The sequence below is a fragment of the Zonotrichia leucophrys genome, chromosome 3 (assembly GCF_028769735.1).
Source record: "Zonotrichia leucophrys gambelii isolate GWCS_2022_RI chromosome 3, RI_Zleu_2.0, whole genome shotgun sequence".
Lineage (NCBI taxonomy): Eukaryota > Metazoa > Chordata > Aves > Passeriformes > Passerellidae > Zonotrichia > Zonotrichia leucophrys.
Window position 1 is genome coordinate 76,343,122 of NC_088172.1, and position 25,358 is coordinate 76,368,479.

At 33.9% G+C, this 25,358-nt stretch overlaps 1 protein-coding gene across 1 annotated transcript in view; it reads left to right on the forward strand.

Annotated features, from left to right (window-relative positions):
- Nucleotides 1-25,358, forward strand: part of DNAH8 (dynein axonemal heavy chain 8) — a 113,732-nt gene that overhangs the window by 506 nt on the left and 87,868 nt on the right. Inside the window, exons 2-21 of the mRNA XM_064707016.1 lie at nt 197-331; nt 2,547-2,631; nt 3,478-3,626; nt 4,948-5,137; nt 5,497-5,660; nt 6,577-6,753; nt 7,119-7,232; nt 9,650-9,757; nt 12,041-12,142; nt 13,496-13,642; nt 14,560-14,757; nt 15,286-15,362; nt 15,821-15,920; nt 18,100-18,219; nt 18,930-19,065; nt 19,759-19,946; nt 20,848-20,928; nt 21,707-21,823; nt 24,320-24,439; nt 25,187-25,316. Of these exons, the coding sequence (XP_064563086.1) occupies nt 311-331; nt 2,547-2,631; nt 3,478-3,626; nt 4,948-5,137; nt 5,497-5,660; nt 6,577-6,753; nt 7,119-7,232; nt 9,650-9,757; nt 12,041-12,142; nt 13,496-13,642; nt 14,560-14,757; nt 15,286-15,362; nt 15,821-15,920; nt 18,100-18,219; nt 18,930-19,065; nt 19,759-19,946; nt 20,848-20,928; nt 21,707-21,823; nt 24,320-24,439; nt 25,187-25,316 (2,524 nt within the window). The 5' untranslated portion in view covers nt 197-310. The remainder of the gene's footprint in view (nt 1-196; nt 332-2,546; nt 2,632-3,477; nt 3,627-4,947; nt 5,138-5,496; nt 5,661-6,576; nt 6,754-7,118; nt 7,233-9,649; nt 9,758-12,040; nt 12,143-13,495; nt 13,643-14,559; nt 14,758-15,285; nt 15,363-15,820; nt 15,921-18,099; nt 18,220-18,929; nt 19,066-19,758; nt 19,947-20,847; nt 20,929-21,706; nt 21,824-24,319; nt 24,440-25,186; nt 25,317-25,358) is intronic.

Genomic DNA, 25,358 nt, shown 5'->3' on the forward strand with positions numbered 1-25,358 from the left:
CTTCACATCTTATAATAATACTTAACAATTTGTTCTTCTTTTAGCCTCTGAAAATTTAGGTATTTGTAAAATTAGGACATTTTGTAGCTGTAAATACAAGACAGTAGATTTCAACATTTGCTGCAAGTTAAGTAGCAGGTCATTGTTGTGATTACTTTGTGTATTTTTAGCTTGAAAGTCTTGCTTAATGTTTTAGGTTCAATATGAAAAAGCAAGAGAAGATCGAAGAGCAAGAATTAATGCTACATATAAATACATATTTGAAGTTCTCAGTGCCAGGATAGGCTTAGACTTAGCAACTGTGGAGGAAATGATATTGGACATCCCTTCGGTGAGTCTGTTCTGTATTCCTGTTGATTTAAATTATTAGTAAAAATATGTAGCAGATTACCCCTTTGATAGAAAGAGTTATCCATCATTTTTATTGTTCCTGCCAGAAAATGTGATTACTAAGGCACACAATCAATCTAAAAGGACACCTGACTAAACCTTCCAGCTGAGTTTCCCAGCAGATTTGCAAATATCTCCAATTTTTGATTGTAGCTTTTTCATCTTTCTTACCTCAAGGAAAATATAAATGCCACTGTTATTTTGATCAAAGGGTTTATTTTCACATCTAGCAGTTCCAAACAGATTCATCCATCTGAGACTGACTTTATTATGTTCTAATTATGATAATTTTGTTTGTTAGGCAAGTTCTCAATGAAATTTCTAAGATAGTGCAAAAGTGTGTAACTCATGAGAGCATTTTGAAAATTATCATGTTGTTAGTAGTAAGAAACAAAGATTAATCCTGCACCATTTAAATACTATGGAAATGTTTGAAAGACCCACTAAGAAATTTCACTTCTGAGCGCTTTATTTATGTTTGTATGTTTAAAAAATTAAGTGGGTTTGCAGCATGTATAGATCTCAAATCTGTGGAATTTCTGAAAGCTTTCATTATTTTTGAGTATAAAATATTGTCTTTCATGATGTTTCAAAATGATTAAACAAACAGGAGGAAACAGTTAAACTGTACTTTTAATAGATTATCAAAGCTCAGTACGGCTGTTGTGAAAAGATACGACTCAACTTCTCTGATTACATTTTTGTTATTTGTTATTTGACTGTTGTTGCACCTCATTGATGCTATTTTTGTCTGTTAAGAGAGATTTGACTTAGCATTTCAGCCAGACAATATCTCCTTTGATAAAATAAATCAATTCTTAGAACCTCAGTTTTACAGTTACAACCCAAATGTAGCCTTACTCCAAATTTGTTTGGGTTTTGTTTGTTTATTGATACTTTTATATAATAAAATCTACTTTGCCTCATTTGTTTGGTTTTTTGTGCTTACTCAACATAGAGGTGTGCTAAGTATTGTCCCTTTTTTATGTTTGTTAAATTATATACTTTTAAATCATTCCAATTAAATGTGAAACTGCTGTTCTGCACCAAGTTTGACTAATCCCAGCACTTGAGAAATTGAGAAATTTTGGGTTCTTGAGGGGGATTTTTGTATTTGGTTTTGGTTTGGGTTTTTCTGTTTGTTTACTTTTGTTTTGTTTGGGTTTGGTTGGGTTGGGGTTTTTTTTGGCTGTCACCAGGACCATCTGAAAAATTGTTGTGGTTGAATATTTTCCTGCTCCCAGTTTTAGTTTATTTATAAACTGTTTAGGCTGTTGGGGCTGTGTCAACATTGTCTCTCACCAAATTGTCATTTAATGAATTTCCATAAACATATGTCTTTGATATCCATGACTTATGTTTTACCCTTTAAAGTGTTAGCCTCTATATATTTTTACACAGTGGGTGTGAGAACCACATGGACTTGAAACAGCAGATTGATTCTTTGCAGAATCAGCAGCTGTGGGAGCAGCTCACATCTTACCTTCTGTGTAGAATCATACAGGCCCCAAAGTTACTGTTTCTCCTCCTCTTCCTCACAAGCTGGAGTGCTTCTTGTAGTAGTGAACATTTTCCTGCTTTTTGTCACTGTGCTTTCAGCACTTTAACAATTTTCTCTTGCACTGTTTTGGGGGTGGGTCTTTTTAATTTATTTTTCTCTGTTTTAACCTTGTTGTTCACTAATGCTGTTAACAAAAGTGAAATGAACTTCTAAAGCTGGCTTGCTTTTTCTTTTTTCATGCAATGTTGTCTTCTCACAAGAGTGGCTTCAAGTTCTGTCAACCTGGGTGTCACTCATTTTCCCATCATTGTTCTGATTCAGCTTTAATATTTGTTTATTTGGGGAGGAAAAAAACATGCTCATAAGAAATATACCACAACTAGAAGTGTATCCTTTGTCCCTGAACAGGTGATGCATCTCCACACATGCTTGCTAAACTTCTGACCTTTTTATTTTTGATGAGGAGGAAGCCACTACCATGGCTGAGTCCTTCAGTTGGACACTTCCTATATTCTCACAATATTTGGGGATAAACATTTGAGTATAAACAGTGCCAACAAAACTTTAAACAGTAGCATGGTCACATTATTTTTGCACATCTCTAAGGCACATAAAAATATTTTGAGTAACACGTGTTCACTCTTTGTTTTAACAGTTCGATGCCTTTGATTCCTTTTTTGCCAAGGGAGGAAAAAAATCATTGAAAATTTTTTATCAAGAAGGAGATCCACGAGGAATAGGTAAATGTTTAGCAATAGTAATAGTATGTAATAGATGTAACAGTGCATTCTATTGTTCATTTTGTTTGAGGTTTCCCAGAATAAAATCTGCTTTTGCTTGTTCAGAATTTTGCAAGCTTTTGCTCTGAGGACTGAAAATTCATATTTTAAATGCTTGCTTCAAGTCAAATTGTTTAGGAAAAAAAATCTCAATTTTGGCCATTCCTGGAAGAAAGACTATGAAGTGTTATCCTGAAGTACTGAATTGGTTGTGACTTTTTTCATACATGAGTTTTGCCTGCAGCTCATTAGAAAGCACTTTCATAAAACCTGTCTCTGAAATTTCATTTATTATAAATATTTGAAATTTTTCACGTTACACGTGTGTGGTAGAGAATTAGAATGTAATGTCCGAAATCCCTAATGATTCACTAATTACTGCAAATAATGTTCTGTTACTTATTTATATTGAGCTATCAAATTGCATAGGAATATATCCACAAAGGACGTGAGGCCATCTTGAAATCACTCTTTTCTCACTTAGACCTGACATCTTTTTTGGTAGGATAAATAGAAATACAGTACCTTAGTCACCAGAAATTGTTTCAGAACTATGGGCCTGAGCAAATTCCCTTTTCAGTGCAATATACTGCACCCAAATAGGTTTGTAAGAGACACGTTATATGTTTGGTGTAGTTTTCTAATAGTGTGATTAATTACAGTTAGAAATTATACTGTTTTTTGTTCCCTGACAAAAGAAGAAAATAAATTATTTATATATTCAATTTTATTTCCTTACATTGATTTTAAGCATTTTATAATACCCTCATTTTTAAAAAGAGTCATACCTGTGAAATTCCTTTTCAGAGTGTGGTCGGGTAATTCCAGATGTTGAAAAAGGACATAAAATGTTTCAATTTTATTTGGAGAGGACACCAGACAAAATCCTAGGACTATGCTTATATTTCGTTCGCTATAAGAATGACACATCCATAAGTGATAAAACTATACACGAGGTACTCTCTCATTTTTTAAAAATCTAAAAGCTTTAAAAGCAGTTATTTTTTGTTTCATTATTTTTTTCACAGTTGTCACATAACTAAAGTTACTGGTAACTTTTTTGCTCTCCATTTTGGGTAAACAAAAAATTGCTGAATTGCTTCAGCAAATACTTGTGAATTTAGTGTCTTACAGGATGCTTGTTAAAGAAATATGTATTAATTTCTCATTCTTCTTGGTAGCGGTCAAAGCTGCTAAGTATATTTTAATTGTGATCAAAATTCCTAAGCTACAAAGAAACACTGAGAAGACTTTATTGCAAGTACCAGGAGACAAAAAGTTTATTTGTACCTTTTTATGTGTTTTGATAAATAAAATACAAAACAAATATTTATCCTGTATAAATTATGTGGCATGAGATTTTCTGTTTTACAAGATAAATTCTTATATAAGTGTGGGCTTAATTATTGTTCATAGGTACATGTCTTAGTATTTGGGCAGTGCTTAAGGTACTGTAAATTGATAACAAATAGTTTCACATATGTATCTTGTAATTAGTATTATTTCAAATTCTTCAGACAGCAAATCCATTATTAGTTTATATTCTTTATATTTCATATTAAAATATTCCATTCCTTTTGAGACCCAAGAAGGTGAAGGAGAAAAAACACTATATTAAGTAAGATACAAGTTCTGTCTTTATCAAGGGCCTCAGTATTGGTCATAAATATCACTTTTCCATCAAATATCTTCCCAAATAATTCCAAATGCTGAAGGGATAAGGAAAGGAAATGTATGTTCTAGGAAGTTTGTTACATGATGTATGTTAATACTTGCTTATTTAAGGACATTTTAAATACTGGAATATTAGAAATAGTCACACCTTGTAAAGCTTTGTTTTGGAGAGTAGGTAAAAATTTAACTTGATTCAAGATAATATATATTTAGTCAGACAATTGCTTCTAATATAATTTCAGATAAGGACATTCAGAGAATTTTTTGCTACTTACAATTCATTAATTAGTAGCCAATTGTGGGTGAGGGCATTTTTCTACCATTTCAAAATTTCCACACTCTATGTGATAGATAAATAACTGATGTAACAAAAGCATAACTAGACAGCTTTTTAAAACTGTATTAAATAATTATTCACTTCCCTTTTTTATTGAAAGTACTATTTTACAGGCACGATGTAGGCGTGTAATATAATGATTTTCTCTCCTTAAATAAAAGTTTTGTTTCGCATATTGGAGTGCTTTTATAAAAATACATAGAATTTATAATACTGTTTCTAGTGTAAGTTACTGCTTTGATAACAATAATATTTTTACGCTGCAGGAAGTTTCCTTTGGTGTTTTGGATGCCACTGATGGACTCCTACCTGGTATTAAAGATTTACTAGAAAAGGTTTTTCTCCCTGCTATCCTTGAAACAAGTAATTGGGGTGATTTAGGTCAGTCCAAAGAGGATACAAAGGACAAGCAGAAGTTTGTGGAAACAATTAAGAAATACATTTCATTTATAGGAGGTAAGCATTGCCTTTAGGACACAAACTAGAAGAATTCTGCTTAAGGATTTCTTTTTAAAGACAGTAGTGTATAGATAAGAACTTATTACATTCTGCAAGGAAAAAATAAAATTATCCATTACTTCCATAATATATACATGTGTGGATTATTTTCTTAAGCAAATAGTGACACATTGCTTTTAAGGAATACCACTGCATTTAAAATTGGATATTTCTGCTTTATGTGAGTGCAGATAATTGCTATTATATCAAAATAAGACTGGCTGCAGATGTACATTTTCAAATTTAAATTGCTTTGAATGGTGGAAATTTATTTTAAAGTCTAAATTGGTTTGATATTGTAATTGCCTTTTTCTCAGGTGCTGCAGAATGCATTGAAGGAACAGTTGAGTTGAAAAAAGTAGATCACATTAATTTTTCTGAACTCCAGACCTTTGATAAAATAACTGCAGCTGCTGACAGTCATGACACAGTTACCCAGCTAGAGGAAGTACTTATGATATGGTATAAACAAATTGAACGTGTAAGTTGCTGTTTTAACACATCAATTCAGCATGAATATGGATGAATATTTATAAATTATATGTGAGACTTGCCTGAAGTTTGCCAAAGGCTTCAGCTGCATCTCCACCCAAATTAAGAGAAGCACTCTGCTTCTATGCACAAGGGAAGTTAAGTAGATAGTCCTTATGCCTAGGAATTTACAGTCTAGTGAGAATAAGTTTCTGAGCACTTAATTCGTATATAGTAAGAAGAGAACAGAGAGTTGCAGGACTAATAACACTGATGAGAACCACATATGTATATAGAGCATATCTAACTGTACATTACCTGTTAAGTTTCTTCTGTCACTTGTGGTGGGAAGTACTTCCCTTAGAAAGATTTTTGAGCAGGCCCAGCAGGGCGTATTTTATCCAGTGTAAGTTTTGCATGGTAAGGTCTCAGTTATCAAAGTCTGAGACTTCCATGAAAAAGAGAATCCTTTGCCAAAATATGAATCTGTGTAGGCAGGGACATACTCATAAGGTATACTATAGTTAGTGCATTTAGCTCATAAGAATAAAAATGTTAAAGACACAAAAAAAAGAGCTGACTGCACATTTATCAATATAAAAATGGATACATTTATGACTGATATCTAATACTTTTATTAAACTAGCTCTTGAAGTTCTGGACAAGTGAAATTACATTTGGTGCATTTCAATCCACAGATTCTGGTTAAAGGCTTATCTATATACACTGATATTCACCCAGGGTATGACAGCAATTTGTATTAATTGCCTTATTTTCAGTTTAAAAATATGATTAAGTGCAATTCAGACCATGTCAGTAACTGCAAGCTTGCTCTTTTCTAAGTTTCCTAAAGAGTATTTTTTCTCTGTAATGACTTGTCTATTTCCTGTAGTAGGCATTTGATTTTTTTTTTAATTGGGTTGCAGGTTCTGACTGAGAGCAAACAGCTAAGGAGAGAAGCTAAGGATTCAGGTCCACTGATGGAACTGGAGAACTGGAAATACATGTCTGCTAAATTGAACTTTATTATTGAACAAATCAAAGGACAAAACTGTAAAGCTGTTATCAATGTTCTGAAAGTTGCACACTCTAAAATATTAAAGGTAATAATTTTTTTCTTTTTTATGCTGTTTTTTTTACTATAAAGGTGGTTGTTTGTTAGTTAGTTTGTTTGTTTTTATTTCATCTGAGAGACATTTGCCAAGGAGAATTAGAAGAGGAAAATTTAGATGTGTTGCTGGTGTACTGAATGTATCAAGACAAAGAACAAGACATTTCAGAAATGCAGCCAAAAATGAACATAAAATACATCATATGTGTAATAAATACAATAAGTTAACTTTTATTGCCTGCTTTGGCACTGCCTCTTAAAAATTCATTTACCAAAGTTTACTTCTGACAAGTGAGTGCAAGTTAAAGAAATAGTTCACAATGTATGAAGTTTTTCACAGTACTCTTTTCCCACTAGTCATGGCAAGAATTAGATGGCAAAATCACAGATGCAGCAAATGAATCAAAGGATAATGTGAGATACCTAAGCACACTTGAAAAAGTTTGTCAGCCCCTTTATACCACTGATGTTGTAAGTATGCCTTTCGCCATTCTTTATGCATAGTTTAGGTATTTACATAGAAATCCCAGAGCAGAATAAAGTTTCCCTTCCTTATATTTACTTAAAAGCATTTTTTTCTAATTTACTACTAGCAATTTAGTAATTTTTACTATTTTTAAAATTTTTTTCCTAAGAGCGTGTCAAGCTAAATGTTGAAGCATTATTATATATTTCATCAAATATAGTATTTTGAAGTATGTAGTTGGTAAATATGAAATATGTATTTAGTAAATAAATACAATTTTCTAATAAGTCAGTCCTGCTGCTGGTATTATTTTTTAAAGCAATTAAACCAGCTACATATTTTATAATATGAAATTCTCCAAATACTTCCTCCCCCAAAAATGCCATATGTGTCTATGATCACATAACTGTAACCAAAGTACTAAAATTTCAGTTATATAGAAAATAATGAAACCTTATAAGGCCCTAAATAGGCAAAACACTTTTTAAATATGGAATACAATATTATTTGCTTCTATTTGCAGAAGTACCTGCCAGTCGGAATTTAGACAATTGGTTGTCTGGGTACACCCTTCAGTGGTAGTTCAAGATACTAGTTATTTGGTATAATAACTATGAATTATTATAACAGGTGTATTGCAGAACTGAATGTAAGGAGTTAATACCTTAGAAAAATAGTGCTCATTCTCCTTTGGTTTTGAGTCCTTCATGTTTTGGTCCTATATGCCTCCAGCTCTCTGTCAGGAAGTGCTGCATTTCTTTTGAATCTCTGGCAGCTTAGGATCCTACTACAAAGGGGTAACGGAGGGCAAGCAAAAGGGGTTTGATGTGGCATAGAGCTCATATTACATGGAATAGTGTAAGAGGCAAGTATGATAAGCAGTGTCACTAAGCTGTTTATCTTCAGCTCTTCAAGGTATCACTAGAGGGTGCCAGGTACCAGGCCATAATGATGAACTACTTCATAGGTGTTATGAAGATAGAATTATTTGTATTAGTGCGTGCAAACCTGTTGAAAAGTTCATAATTTTACCAATACAAGATAGTCAATTAGAGTTCTTTGTTTAATCCGGAAGAGTTTGGATACATGTGATTTTCTGTTTAATCATGTTCCTGAGATCAAGTTAATTTAGGTAGGATTTTCTATGATGTTCAGCTTAAAAGCAGTAATTTCCAAGCTTAATATATCCTGTTTTAAACAGATATTCATTTTGTGCAGTTGCATTTAGTATTGGGTATAGACAACTCTTTTATATATTAGCAAATAAGGAATGGAGTAAGGAATACATGTTGATTTATGATGATATTTGGTGTGTGCATAAAATATGGCATTTAGTGTATGCAGTATCACACAGTGAACATTTGTGCTGAAGTAGGTTAATATATGAAAATTCAGACTGAGCATTTAACTTAAAGCTTTGAATCAGTGAAATTTCTACACAGTCCAGTAATTGTTTTTCTGTCAAGGATTGAAAAAGAAAACCTATAGACTCAGAATCTCCTGATTCCATTTCACATGTGGTGTTGGTGATGAACACTATGGAAACAGATGGGCTTTTTTATACTATATAGCATTTATTTCACACTCTTGCTAAATGCAAATGCCCTCTATTCACACTATGAGTTTGAGTTTGCAACTCAAATTTAATTACAGGAGCTTGGCTTCTCCATTGAGGGGTGACAGCCAAAATTACTTTCTTGATGTTCTGAATTGCAATTTTGACAAGTTCCTGATAATGTTAATGAATTGTCTTTTGTTTTTGTTTAGTTTTGTTTTTTCCCCCACCAAAATACTTTGGAAGTGTTTGAGCTACTGAGTATTTGTAATGTCACTGTATGATTTTAACAATGTGAACATTGATTTCACAAAATATGTGAAAAATTAGGTGTTTGATATGCTTGAAGGAATTAGGCATTTGTTAATGAAACTTACATTGTGACAATTATTTAATGAGTTTTCTGAAGTATCTGAATGAAACATTTTATGTAAAGATTTTTATCACAATGAAAGTACATTAGCACCCTTACCTGAAGGAAAACAACAAAAGCATCCATCATAGAAAATTGCTGGCAGAAAAATACTTCCTATTGCACCAAACAATGCAACCTTTACACTTTGAATCAGTGTTCAATTTTGTTCATCAAAATAGGATATTAAAATTATTTTATGTTGTAACATCTTTAATCTGATGTTTTAGCCAATGATGAAACTTAGCCATTAATTGTTCTTGTTAGTTGATATTTGAAATCTTATTGAGCATGGTTAGTCTTCTTTAATAAGAAAACTTTTGGTAAGCTGCCATGACATTTTAAAGACTGATTCGTGTGGCTTAGGGAAATACGTAATTCAGAAGTTATCAATAAAATGGAAATATAGTTGCTAAGAATAGAAAGTAATTTTTTTCTTGAAACTTTGCTTTGAGGTATTAATGACACAGGGAATACCATACTTGATAAAGGCTGTACAAATGATTCACCGTGTCTCAAAATATTACAATACTTCTGAGAGAATTACATCATTACTTATAAAGGTAAGTATATTAAACAAAATAGTAATTACAAAAATTGGGTGACTTTTCAGAAGAAAAAAAATTTTGTTTAAATCAGTAGAGCATTAAAAATGTAAAAAGAGTTTAAAAATGGTAGTAAATAGTGGGGTTCTGTAAGGGAAAGAAAAAGAACTCTGTTGATCACGAGAGGATTAAACTTGGATTGCAGATTTCTCTTCTGAAAGGAGCTTTGTTTATTCTTGGTTCATCAGTGTTATTTTTTTTTTTATTCTTAATTAATCTTCTGATCTGAATTAATCTGATCAGTTGTTTCCTAAGTGACAGAATCTGCAAAGGCTCTTTTTCTCTCAGCCTGGATGACCTAACGGCAGATGGCCATCAATCTGACTAGGCTGTTCCTCCAAAAAGTGAGAAAGATAAAAGGTTCCTGTTTTCTGAAGCAAGTCATACTTGAAAAGTTAATTGAATTTCAGATCATAAACTTTCCCTCCTTAAAGAGAAAATTGAGACTGGCTGTGCATTTATACCAATGTCTTTTGCAGAATCCAGATATCCATTGCATACAAAGATGGTTTGTACAATGATTTTCTAGCAAAGAAATCCTTCCTAACTAAGCCACACACTTGCAGTAAGCATTCAGGGGAAAGTCACAGTAGACCCTCATTACACACACACATTTTTTGTTTCTTTACACCACAGTGTTCAGCATAAAATTTTGTTGCATTTCAATTTGAACTAGGATATTAAGAAGTATATGCTCTTTTGAATCTCTATCTATTCATTGCGGTGGCTGTTTTCTGTATATCACATTAGGTATATATTACCTATCCTAAAATGGGTCTTTGTACGTTTGTATATTGACTCTTGCTACTGTCTATTATTTAATGGTTTAAGGGAGTAAGTATTTCATTACAGAGGCTAATAGCAAACTGGTTACATGAAGCTATGCTTGAAATAGCAAGGAAAAAATCTGTATTTTAATCCAGTAGGTTAAGGTCCCTATTTACTGTTTGTTTCCACTTAATGATCATCAGCAGTGACACTGGAGGTCCTATCTCCAACTTCATCAGTAATTTTCTTAAAGTTTGAAGCTGCCTTTGGTATGGCAATTTCCAGTCTTTTTTCAATTAGGAGTACTTAATGCCTGCTTTACAGTAGTCTCATGTCAGTGTTGCCTTTTTCCCAACCCAGAAATGAAACTTGAGATAATTTTAGTAAGGAGGTAATATAAAAGAGGATCTTTAATGAAGGCCTTCAGAGGCAGTTATGGAAAATGTCCATGAAAGCCTACCCCTACAAGGATGAGTACACATTTATAGATATTAGGAAATTAGCATAATTGATAAAAATCACCAATTAGGAGTACAAGTGGTGCAATTTTCCTCCAGGTCAAGCCCCTTCTCTGGAGCCCCCCTCTTCAGTACTAGTTGTGCTTTGTCCATGAGAACGCATCTCAAAGAGTTGTTCTTGGCTTTGGCTCCCAGGTAGAACCAAGATAGCACTGGGGCCTTGTACCTCTCAGGGCTTGAAACTCTGGAATTTGTTTTGTCTTTCTGCTTAGGGAAAGGCCATGGAAAAGTACTGGGAAAACTAGCTATTAACAAATATATGTGCAAAGAATACAGAGAACATATAAAAGAAAAAAGACGAAACCCAAACAACACCATCAGGAGAATTGTTTTGAATTGTTCATATTATTTAATAGACAAAAAAATTTTCTACCTGTAGCTGTTCTCTGTGGTATGTCTTCTGTATCTGCACATACTCCTCTCTCTCCTTCTGTCATGACTTAATTTGGATTTTTGTGGTTGAGAAGTGAAAGAATGGTTGAGAAGTAGAAGAATGGTTGAGAAGTAGAAGAATGTTTTTTCCTTTTTATAGCCACAGGAAATCAAGGTAAAGCCATACTGCTAGGATAAAAAATTCTCTAAGAGCAGTCCTTAAATAAGTGCTGCAAGTGTAAAGACAACAATGTAAGTGAAGAGTAGTTGGAACTCAATAAGTTCTTTTTGTTCTTGAATTTTGATTGATGACATTCTGTGTTTATGTATTGCTGTAATTATAGGACTTACAAATATGTCCTGGGACTTACATATACTTCTGGGGGTGTTCTCAGAGTTTTTATAGGGTGTTTGTTGTATATATTGCATATATTTTTTAGCCACTTTCCTCAAGTGAAATTTATTCCAAATTGGATTGATAGTATTGACATGTATATGAGAATTTTATTAGATTTTCAGAAACAGAAAAATTTACTGTTAAGCTTAAAATTACTGTTAAACTTTTTTCATTTGTCTGTCCTAGGTTACAAACCAAATGGTCACAACATGTAAAGCATACATTACAGATGCTGGCTTGAATCGACTCTGGGATCAGGAGACACCAGTAGTCACTGGAAAAATCAATGTTTGTATTTTGGCATTATATTATTTACATGTCAAACCTCTTGATTATCCGCTGATATTGTAAGGAAGTCCATATCAATATGTATCAAGTGCTTCATACCTCTTGACTTTTTGATTTCATGATGTTTTGAAAGTTTTCCCAAGTTTTCCCATTTACAGCAATGCCCATGGACTCATAGTCCATAGGCATTGCTGTAATTAAATAGCTTCATTTTTATCAGTGTGGTTTGTCACCGATCTTGGAATTGGCATCTTTGCTTTATGTGCAACCAAGGAATTAATATTTCACATTTTTCCATCTTGAGGAAGAGGGGCTATGGAGGAGGGTATAGCTCTGATATGGTGCCATCTTCCTCTATCCTGGAAAATCTGGTGTTTGAATAGACCCTGAGTTTGTTACAGTACTTCCTTTCCATACAAGATTTCCTTGCCACACCATGAAAAGTCAGTGTTAAGATATTCTTCCTCTTCTTCATCTGATGGTGACCTATTAAGAACAAATTAAGCGAATGCAATATGCTGTGGCGAAATATGTGCAGCTGTGGGAATACTGGTTGCCAATGTTTACTTCATTTCCACCTTCTCCTTTTCTGGACCTCAGTTACTGAGTTCCACTCTTCCCCAAAAGGCATAGAATACAGAGGAAGAATCACTTCCCTAGTCCTGCTGACCACACTATTGCTCATAGAGGCCAGGATGCCACTGGCCTTCTTGGCCATGTGAGCACTCCACACTGCTGCTCATGTTCGTCACCCAGTACATCACCCAGTACCCCCAGGTCCCTTTCTGCCTGGCCACTGTCCAGCCACTCTGTCCCCACCCTGTAGTGCTGCAGGGGGTTATTGTGGCCAAATGTGACCAAGGGCACAGCACTTGGTCTTGTTAAACACCAAATTTCTGGATTCAGCCTATTTATCCAGCCTGTCTAGATTCCTCTGCAGAGCCTTCCTACTCTCCAGCAGATCTACATGGACACCCACATTTGCAAATTGGCTGATGGTGGACTCAGTCCCCTTATCTAGATCATCAGTGAAGATATTAAAGACAGGGCCCAACACTGATCCCTGGGGATGCCAGGGTGGCTGCCAACTGGATGCAACACCATTCACCACCACTCTCTGGTTACTGTGCTCTACTGCTGCGCGTTCGTTCATATGTTCATATGTTCATATGTTGCGATCACTTTCGTCAGATGCTGAAAGAAAACCACTGTGTTTAAGTTGTTGGTACCTCTTGACTGAAACCAGATTAAGTGATAACTAATGGCTTTGGAATGTCAATCGGTTTGAGTACTCTAGTCCCTCACTCATAAGCATAGCATAATGAATATGGTTTTCTTTCCTTCACGTTTTAGGACTGCATATATCTGTTGAGAGAATATCAGAAATGCTTCCATGAAGCCAGGCAAGAGACTGCTAAAAATCTAGGGGAAAAGGCATTGGAAGTATCAGAAATGTACATTTTTGGAAAATCTGAAGCTTTTTGTAGGAGATTAGAAAAAGTGAGTATATTGGGTGCTGTTGTTATTTGCAAAGAAGAAGCTTCTCTCCAAAGACCAGTTTACAAAGTGCATGCTTGCCGATGTAAATTCTCTTAATTATCCTTTAAAGGAGTCTGTAACTCTCTATTGAGAGAATTTAGACACTTCCACAGGTTAAGTCATCCCAATGATTGATGCTATTACCTCACAATTGCCTTCTCAACTTGTCAATTTTTATCTCTTTTAGTGTGGAGAGAAATAACCTGACCTAGATTCAGATCATTATTTTCAGAGGTTTAAAATTACGTGAAAAGTAACACACTTCTGTTTTTTTTTTTTTTTTTAATTACTTTAAAAACTCATGTTTACTGCCAAGCAGAATTCTTCAGATGATTCTGCTGCTTGGTGTCATCTTAACATTTAGCTTGGTAATGCAGTAAACTAACATTCTTGAGTGGAAAAGGTAATAGGTGCTTCTTGGTACAGATTAAGGTCAGACAAGGGATAAGATGATAATCATCACAAGGTAGGAATTCTGTGAGTCTTTGATGTACTTTTTTATCACTCAATATACATACTAATCTGTAGGGTTGTGGTTTTTTATTCTTTGATATATCTTTTTGTTATAAGTCTGCCATGTTTTAACTCCTTTTCTGTATTATCCTATTGGATTTAGCAGTAAAACATAAAAAACCCCTCTTTATCCTTAAGAAAAACAGTTATTATTTTACTTTGTGTTGCATTGTGGTGACAACTGATGTTGAAAACTGGATTAACCATGCCTCAAGTATTGAAGATACTTGACTCAGAAACAGCACATTTGTGAATGCAGTAGCCAGAAGAGTGGCTGTTGAATATTTTATTTTGCTCAGGTTTTAGTTTATAGAGGAAATAACAAAGAATTCATTATGAGCATGAATATAACATCTTTATTTCAGATAATGGAAATGATAGCCATAGAACAGAATTTTAATGCACTGACTCAGTGTGCAATTGAAGGTATAGATCTTATGGCAGTAAAATTCAAAAATATCTACCACATTTTTCAAAAGAAACCATATGACACCCTTGATCCACAAGTAACAGAATTTGATGTGGATTTTGTGAAATTCAAGACAGAAGTTGAACGTTTAGAGGTGAGTAATATTTTGACTTATTATAACTTATTTGGGAAAGAATTTGTGGAACTGATTGTCAGTGGGATGTTGGATTGTGAACAGGCTACATTGTTCTTCTAAACAGCATGGAGTTTGTGTTTGTCTGGAGGGAGATTTTTTCCATTCCTTCTCCTTTTTACTGAGGAAGGTGTAAAATATATCAAACAGTGCTTAAGGATGATTTTCATTCAAAAATGACAAAATTGTGATACCTGAGAGAATGATCTATGTGAAAGTCATTTATTAGCCTGAAGAAATGTGGTCAAATTTTAGGCAGAATAAATTTGCAACTAATTTGTTTATTTCATAGAATTGTATGACATTTTAGAGATTATTTGACTGAAAATGGCTATTTAATAATTATATTAAGCATGGCATTATGAAGGCTGCTATTTTGTGCTCTAAGTGTGCTTTAAGTAACAATTTCAAATGCTACTATGTTAAGAAAGTATCATCAAAATACTGTTTTCTGACCTGAAAATCCACACTGAATTGTGTATTCTTTAGACACAGCTACAGAATTTTATGCGCACCTGTTTTCGAAAAATTTTGTCTTCACAGAATTCACTTCAGTTACTTCAAAGGTATTGGCAACTATGTTTTAAAATATTTTAAAGTAACTTGAAATTACTGATTTCCACAATTGAAACAGCCCAGCAAATTTTAAAACAAACAGCCTAATTGAGAATTTTTAATTACTGATATTCTGAACTACATAATAATGATAAAATATATGTTTTATCTTTCTTATGGGAATCAATATATTCTTTTTCTTAATTTCATTAGAATATTATTATACACAAGAATATACTAAAGGAAAAGTCTAAAACATACTAAGCAACAACTACCAAAATACCCACCAGAGCAGAAATTTTCAACTTGTTTAAACTTCCTTAAAGAAAAAAGTTTTCCAGGTTCAAAATAATTTCCTAGATATTTGTTTATTTCATTTTATGTAATGTTCATATACCCTAAGGTAAATTAAAACAGTTATTATTTTAGAAATGTAATTTTGGGTCATTTTTGGCAATTTTTAATACAGGTTTCAAAGTCTGAATATGCCATGCCTACAAGAAGAAACAGCAAATACAATTAGTTCTATTCTTCAACATTATGTAGCAGAACTTGAAGCTACTAAAAAGGTATTTAATTTCTTTCCACCTTCTTTCCAAAGGTATTTAATTTCTTTCCATGTAAACATCATGTTAAAATAGGAGTAAGCATTTTAATATGAATAATTTTTATTTTTTCTGCCTCTTTCACTAATTTACTCCAAATTCTCAATTTATCCTACTTCTGTTTTCCTGTTACAGGAAAACAGGCCTTAGTGAGTGGGCAGCAGAATATGCACAACTACTCTTGTAGGCAAATTTGTCCTCACAATTTTACTTTATAATCAAAATATTTTCTGTTATTCCTTCATAAATTAAATTTAAAGAAGCATGTTCTTTGCTGGCTGTGTACATTTCTTGCTTGTACCTTTTGGATTTTTTTATTAAATGAGGCTTCTGCAGTTAATTTGCATGTATAAGTAGTTATTATCAATTGCTGTGGCTGCATAAAATACATGTAAAATATAGGTGAACTGCATTTATGTTCATTATGAAGTAATTTTTCATGATTTTTGTAGTGCACCCTGACTGAAGTATAATGAGAATTAAGTTCTGGCAACTGCTCATATCACTTGACTGTAAACTATTACTTTGTCCATAAAATAAACATCTGCAACAGAACTAGATGTCTAAACTCCCTTTCTACTAAAGAAAGAAAGAAAGAATTGCTCTAGAGTGAGTTAATCTGATCAATTTTATACAGCGTCCTGAAGATTTAAATAATTCCCTCCAAATAACCATTTTTCTTCAATGAATATAAAGGGAATCTGGAAAACCGGATTGTTGAAAAAGGTTTTTTGAGATGTTTACATTTCGTAAGGTCAATGATAGAAGTTTGCACAAGGAGCCAATATCTATAAACTCTGCATTTATTAGAAAATTTTTCCTCCAAACAGTGACTTAGAACTGTAGCCTAGCAAGGCTGTGCTGAACCACTCTTTACAAAACCACTCTTTCCTTTCCCCACCCATACAGTGTATATAACTATCCCTGAACCCCTAAATACTGGCTTAACTAGATGAACAGATTTTTAGCAGCACTGCTTACTTAAAAATCATGTAGTCCACCCTTAGTTGTATTTTCCCAGACAAAAAAACCAATAGGTACATTTACCGAGAGGGTTTCATCCAGGTAAGTTCCTCTCAAGGTCATTGTGAAGCTGCTTGGATTTCTTTGGTTGGGGCCACCGGAGACAAGGTAGGGCTAAGACGTTCTAGTTAGTGAATTGTTGTGTCATCACAGCCTGAGTTCAGGTGGCTAAAGTTGGGTGGCTCCAAATACTCCTTTTTTCTGTCAAAGAACACGTCTTGATTCTGCTGACTAGTTTTAACTATTTATTTGATATTACTAAATTGCCTTTTATCTTTGTCAAGCATGTTATTTCTAATAAAATGTTGCTGTTACTGCAATGCTGGTTCTGAAGTGATTGAATACTTTGCCATTGCATATTTCATACAGTATAAATTTAGACCTTTTTTGGTTTTGTTTTGTTTTAATGCAGCTATTTGCTGAGCAGGAGACGTTCTTTTTTCATCTTGGGCACAGATAAAAACACGGGCTTTGTATCCAGGAGTATCTTCGTGCATTTTAGTTAGGAGTTAGTAGAAAAGTGCATATCGTAGAATGCTAATTTATTGTGATTTGGAAGGGACCCATGAGAATCACTAAGTTCAAATCCTGAAATATTATCTAATAGTCAGATATGTGTGTCTGAAGAACAGTGCTGATGTTTCTATTCAGGAAAAAGCTCCCAGTTAACTGTCTAGCTTGGGCCTCTCCCGAGGCCAGTTCCAAGCAAAGGAGGAGAATCCCCCCAAGACCTCTCCTGACACCACTTCCTTAAACAGCTTGTTTTCACAGCAGATGGCTTCAAAGTCAGGGGTCAGACTTGATCCTGAGTACTGGCTGCTCTGCCCCAGGGCTCACAGTGCCTTTTGCTGCACTCAGGTCTCTGTCATAAGTGAGCACCGCTGAGAAACTGCGTGAGATAATGGAGACAGGAGAGGTACCAGCGTTGAGGTGTGTGCATCTTTGAAGGGTAGCAAGTCAGGGAAGAAATACATTTTTCTGTCCATGAGCTGTTTTGTGACACAATGCAAATTTAATCTGTTTGGGAGGAGGAAGAAATTGTGCTACCAGAGAAAACAGTTTAGCATTTCAATAGATTTTTTTAAAATGCATCTGTTTAATGATATTGTTCTTGCTATAGCTTTACCAAACGCAGAAAGATGACCCTCCTCTTGCTCGAAACATGCCACCTATTGCAGGAAAGATACTGTGGGTGAGACAGCTATTCAGAAGGGTAAATGAACCAATCAGCTATTTCCATGTAAGTTGATGTGCGGAAAAATTAGGTGTTTTGTGTAAATGTGAACTGTCTTCAGTAGGGTAATCATACAATTTCTGGTTTTGATTGCATCACTTGTTATATGCTAAGGAACATTTTTCTTTGTATGTTTATACTGCTCTGCAGTAAGCCTTGTGGATCCAAGATGTAGTGTTGGAATAGAACAGACTAGACTATTTCAGTTGAAAATAACTTTGAAGAATTCTTGAAATGTTTGAGTGATTCTCCTACAAAGCATCTAGGGTCTCATGCCAAGTTAACTTCTATGTGAGAGAGGTTTTCACTTTCCTGTTTCCCTCAGATGGGAATAATGATAATCTGAATCTGTTCCAAGGAAAACCGACATAAATGCTGATTAAAAAGGAAAATTTTGCAATAAATTTTCACTTATTCAATTTTGAGTAGAACTGAGTATCCATTTCACTGTGAATTGCAGGTATCTATGACAGTATATTAAGTAATTGCTCTTAGTGATGTTAAATGTTTAGTATTTATCCCTTACAAGTTCTTACTGACTTTATTGCCCTGTAAATTTGAATCATTAATATTTGATACAGTTTTTAACACCTCTGTCAGTATAATTCATAGTATTAACCGACACTATGTATAGACAATACTTAAATTGAGAAAAACCCAAGTGGTATGGATGGTTTTGGATATAGTTTTAATTTGAATGTGCTGTGTTTTAACAGAAACATTCAGATATCTTGGCAAGTCCAGAAGGTAAAGCAGTTGTTCAATCATACAACAAACTTGCATACGTATTGGTGGAGTTCGAGATAGTCTATCATAATGCATGGATGAAGGAAATGTCACAATTACAATATCGTAAGTAATTAAATATGTACTTGTTCTTTAAATTTTTGTTGGATAGTAAGTTAACATAAATCAAATCAGATTTTTTTTAAAGCTTCATTTACCCTTAACACGCGCAAGTGAATCATGATCCAATTATCAGACTCGGTAATACAATCTCAGTGCTTTACTGACCTTGATGCTGGGGTTTGATGCAGAGGATTGCAGATTTGGTACACTATTTGACTGTACAGATGACTGTAAACATTAGTGACACAAAATTTGGTATTTAAATTCTCTATATGTACTATGTAATAATTCTTTCTGGATTTTTCTTTTTCCAGTATAATAATTCATAAAGTTGTATTGCTCCAGTCCCTCTAAGGACAAATGTATTGTTATTAAACACCTAGAAATGTTTGATAGTCAAGCATTGTGTTTCCTGGTACTTAGAGAACTAATTTCATGATTTTTTAACTTGGGCTGAGAAAAATTATGACACAAATAAGACTGGATCTCAGGCTTGTTTAGATTATGAAGAGAAAGGCAGAAAGTTAATATGATGGGTTGTGTATTTTCTTTAACTGAAAACAATATGAAGCTATTTCACAAGTAACTCTACATACTTAATCACTATATTTTAACATTAGAAATACAGATTTCATAATAATTTATAGAATTAAATAATTGTTTGCTTTTGAAACTGATACTAGAATGTCTTTACAGTCTTACAATCCACGATATTTGTGCGTCATCCTACAACTGAGAAGCTCCTGGTTAATTTTGATCCCCAGATTCTAGAGATTGTGCGAGAGACAAAATGTATGGTAAAGTTGGGTCTAGAAGTACCCGAGCAAGCATTCAAACTAGCAATAATAGAAGATAAATTGAAGTCAAACAAGTTTAAGTTAGAGGTAAACTTGAAAAGTATTGTGATTGCTGTACAAAAAAATTAAAAAGAGAGTGTGTTTAAACAAGGATTTTTTTCTATAGCTAAAGATTAAAGCTGGGTAAGAGGTAGTTCAAGGTAAATTTGCGGAATATACAGGTGAACATAGAAAATCTAATTTGAAAACCCCCTGTTAAGTCCTGTGTGGGCTGCTAGTTACTTAAATATAAGAATATATACTTCATATATCCAATGGCACACTAAGTATACTTTGGTCATGAAATAATTTAAGCTATAAAAATAGTTTTCACAGTCAGAAAAACAGTAAAATGCAGGGGTTTAGAGTTTTTGGCAATAAACATTGGAGTTAGTCTGGTTTGGAATTGTGAAGAATTTTGAAGAACTTTGCAGGTTACCTGCAAGAGAAGTTACATTTGTTATATCTATTGTAGTCTCTGCTATGGTGTTATTTCAAGAGCCTGTATCTTGGGGAGCCTGTATCTTGTGCATCATACAAGACTTCTCTGTGTGTGTGTGCCTATGGCATAAGAGAAGAGGATATTTTAAAACTGACTTAAGCATCTAAAGAATATGATATGCAATATTAAGAGGATATTGCAAAGATTAAGCTGTCTTCAGTTCTAGAGAAAGGTCGTTCTTTTTCTGGCTTTGTGCCTTAAGAAAGTGCTGCAAAAAGGTGGCTTTTATTTCTCCTTCTACAGCATAATACAAATTCATTACATCCCAGAAATGATGTTCTTAGGTATGTAATGTCTGTGTAAAATTCTACATTTGTTTTCAAATACAGCATTGTGCAGCTTTCAATATAGTTTTTCAGATGATTTGATTGTATGACAAATTGTTTTCTTGAGTAAAGAAATGCTTTAAATATTCTGTTTGATGCTATCCTTTCTAACAATCTACAGGGTATTATTGAATCTTATGAAGAATTGTGTCAAGGAACACGAAGTGTGTTTGTAAATCTGTTCGCACCAAAAATGCAAACGGTTAGTATTGCTGCATGCATTTCAGTATACCTCATAAGATCTTAAAATACCTTAATAATAATTTATAATTCTGAAATATTTAGATGGATCTGCATGTTGCAAGCTTAATGGATTTTTCTGAGACCTTTAAGACTAAAAATCTGTTTTTTTGATCCTTCATACAGTTCTCAAATAATGTGCTTTACAGTCAAATCATCTTAGTGCCTGTGAGATAGAAGACCAGTAGAACAAAAAATATGGTCTTTGAAGTCTATCTATCTCCACAAATCTCTGGCTTTAACATGGAAATTTGCTCAGAAGGAATTATTAACTTTTTTAATTGAGTCTCTTCAGTGGTGTAGAATGCTACACTAGGATGTTTTATGCTATACTGAAAGTACAGTTTTATTGGAGATGCAGGATGTCTATCCCACAAGCCATTTTGTTTTGCCAGACATTTACAAGTGTATGTATGTGAATGTTTTAAGTAACCCTCCCCATTTTGTTTGTAAGAGTCATACTGAAAGGTTGCAGAGTTTGTGTAAGTTTGTATAACTACAAAGTTGGACAGAAGTTTGAGAAACTAAAGACCTGAGGCTATAGTATGCACTACCCTCCCCTTCCTTTCTATTGCATAAATTTCTTTCACCTTTTTTATTGGAAACTTGTAACCTCCCTTACACACCACTCTGTTTTATAAGCAATGTTAGTAAATATAATAATAGAACTTGTTTTAATTGTTTTCTCTTGTTTTGTTTTTTTTTTTTTTTAATCTATTAAATTATATCTTTATGCTTAGATGGAAGCTGTGTTGAGGCAAGGACTTACCATGTTGACTTGGTCATCTGTCACACTGGAAACTTTCTTTAAAGAAGCTGATCAAATTCAGCATATATATAGACAGCTTTTGAGAAGGGTAAACATTTGCTCACTATATAAATAAGACCAATACCTTACAGAAATTATTTCTAGGATCCTATTTTGTCATATTCAAACATAATCTGTACTTATTTTTGTACCATACCTAGAAATTTTATTGCTTTTTAAATTAGGTTGCTTTTCTTGGAGTAGGGATACACTCAATGATTCTCTCCTATTATTGCCATCATATATTTGATTTTTCCTTCTGTCCTTAAAATAGATTCCATTTCCACTTGTTGTCTTAAAATTCTGTGGCTTTCACTCTGATTTTCAGAGTCAATACCTGTCTTTGAGTGCTTGTCCATGACTGCAGCTGCATAAAAGACACTTCCATGTAAAAACTGTTGAGTGGAGAACTTTGGAGCATTAATTCTATCCGTAGCAGGCATGTTGTGAAACTCTTTGTGCAGCCCATAAAATAATGAATGAGATTATGCTCTTTTCTCACAGTTCTCTGAATGCTGCTCTGTGCTCTTTTACTCTCTTGGTATTCATCACATAATTTCTGAATTTATTTGATTCCATATTTAATATCTACATAAGTAATCTGGATGATGGCATAAAGTATACCCTGACAAAGTTTGCTGATGACACCAAGCTAAATGGGAAAGTAGAAAGACACTCGACAGGAAGACCTGAATAGGCATGAAGACCAGACTAGTAAGAACCTTACAAAGTCCAACAAGGACAAATTAAGGTCTTTCACCTGGCCAAACATCATCCAGGAGTGCAGCATAGGCTGAGATCTACCTGACCTGGGCATCCTTGTGGATAACAAGTTCAGTGTGAGTGAACAGTGTGCTGCTCCAGCAAAGAAATTCAGCAGGATGTTGGGTTGCATTAATAAGCAGTGGTAACAAATCACCATCTTCCTCTACTTGGTGCTGGTGAGGCCAAACCTGGAAATGTATTCAGTTTTGGTCCCTGCTATACAGAAGACATTTGGAGTGGGTTCAGAGAAGGGCCACAACAATGATCAGAGGACTGGGAAGCCTGATGAATGATGAAAAGTTGAGAGAAATGTTTTTTTTCAACCTTGAGTAAAGAAGGCTTAGGGGAGACCTTATCATCATGGTGTAATATTTGAAGATTGGCTGCAAAGAAGATTGGCTGCAAAGGAGACTCTCTTTTTACAATAATTTATGTGGAAAAGATGGGGAGTAATGGGTATAAGTTACTTGTGGAGAATTATCAATATGACAGAAGAGGAAAATTTTTTGCAGTGAGAAGAGTCAGCCACTGAAATAATCTCCCACTGAAAGTGGTGCATTCCCCAGTGCCAGACAATTTTGAGGCTCATCTGGACAGGGTGCTGGGCTATCTTGTCTAGGCTGTGCTTTTGCCAAGAAAAGTTGGACCACATGATCCTTGAAGTCTTCTTTCAATTTGGTATACTATGATTCTATGATTTACCATGCTTGAGGACCAGTAGTGGCTTGGTTTTTTCTCAAGACTTTAACTTGACAGTCAGATTGCCCTGGCTTGATGATTAAACTGTGTGACTATTATCTTTTCTATGAATATTGTAAATTTTGTTTCCTTTGTGGTAGGAGATTGTTAGTCACTAGTCAGTGTATCTAGTTCTTTTTATGTATGGTAGAAAATCATAATTATGAGCAATGCCCTGTTTGCCACTGAAACCCAAAGCTGGAAAAATATTGTCTTTGTCAGAAATGAACAGTTTTGTAAGCCTGAGTATATCTAAAATACCATGTCTTTATGTAAATTTAGGTTATATGTGGCTTTTTTTACTTCCCCCTCTCATATCAATTAAAAAAATTAACCTTGGTTAGACTCTTGATTTCTACGAATGGGGTATTATTGTCAAACAGGAAAAAGTGATGTGCAATGGAAGCATGAGGTATATTGTGAAAAACAAGATGGAATATCATAAACGCAGAGTACTTCAGATAAAAGACTAAAAGATGGACAGAAGTCACTTTTACTTGGATTCTTCCATGGCGAAAACCAATTCAGTGTAGTTAACTGTATACTGATAATGCTGCAATTTAGGATCAAAACCCCAGCAAAAACGGTGTTGACTAAAAGAAGGAGAAGGACTGAAGATTAACCCATAAGCAATTTATAGTAGACCCCCCCCCACTTGCCTTGCTGCTAAACTTGTGGTCAGTAAGATCATGAACAAGTATCCAATTATATTGATGTAGCTTGTTCTATTACTCTGTTTTGTTTAATCTAGAAGCCGTGTACCTTGCATGACAGGAATGATCCAGAGTCTGACTTTTTGTTACTGCCTGTCTGCCTAAAACTGCAGTTAAACCAGCCAGGATTCTTTGGGAGTCTAGTAATTGTAAATAACCCTTAAGTTACCATAACTCTTGTTATTATTCACTTGGAGAATTTTCTACTCTGTAGCATTCTTGCATTTATTTTTCTGCAATACATCTTTTACCTGTTAGAGTGCTCTAAAATGAAATACATTATGCTTTAAAGATAAATGTATGGTATTAATGTGGTTTTGTCTTTTTAGGTAAATATTATAACTGACGTGCGGATTGGTACATTATTAGAAGAAATATCAAGTACTTCTTTAGTTAGCTTGCCAGTAGATGATGCTCTCAAAATTGAGGATCTGTTGACTGACAATGAGGTGTGTGCCACTTTACATCTTTCAACTAGAATTTTAGGGCATGTTAGAAAAAAATGCCTTAGTAAATGAAAATAAAACTATAAAATTCTCTATGTGGAAATACAGAACTTTATTTGTAATTAAATTATTTTAGTTAAAATATTTTGTATGAAGATATATTGATTCTTTGGTATTTGAGATACTTAAGCTGTAGTATGTCATAGACAATCTTGTTTAAGTGCTTTGTATTTAGATTAGATTTCTTGTGTATGAAGGACCTCAGAGATATACAGCCCTTCTTCCCCCCTGATTTTCCAAACTGTTGTTTTTAAGGAGAAGGCAAAAAATACTTTCCAACTAGTATATTTGAAAATGTAAAAGTTTTCTTAATACAAAATAGGCTAAAAATGTATTCACTATTAAATCAGTGCAAGTAAATAAAATTATTAAGGACAGTTGAAACAGTGTTTGGGTAATTTCAGATTGAGAATGTGACCTTTCTTCAACATTCAGTATTTTTTTAAGCACCTAAAAGTACCATTGCATTTTAAAACCTGGGGTTTTTTAGGCATTAAAAATATAGTGATAATATAGCAGAAGTTTTTATAAATGTACAAGTATATTTTAATAAGTATATATGTTTCATTGAAATGGTTTTGGTCTGATTAATACCATATTCAGAGAAATGTTTTTAATCTCCATCAAGAGAAACAGTAATAAGATAATCAGTGTTGACTATGACAATGCATTGATATTTTTATTTAACAGGAATATACTAAAGAATGTTCTGAGGTCTTTAATGTCAAAAGCATGCGCGTTGAAGAATCTGTTCAAGATCTAATAGAGATATTTGAAAAACATTGTGTATTACCATCTCTTAGGCCCTCAGAATTACAAGGTAGTTAATAATGCTTATTTAAATAAAAAATTCGGGTGGACT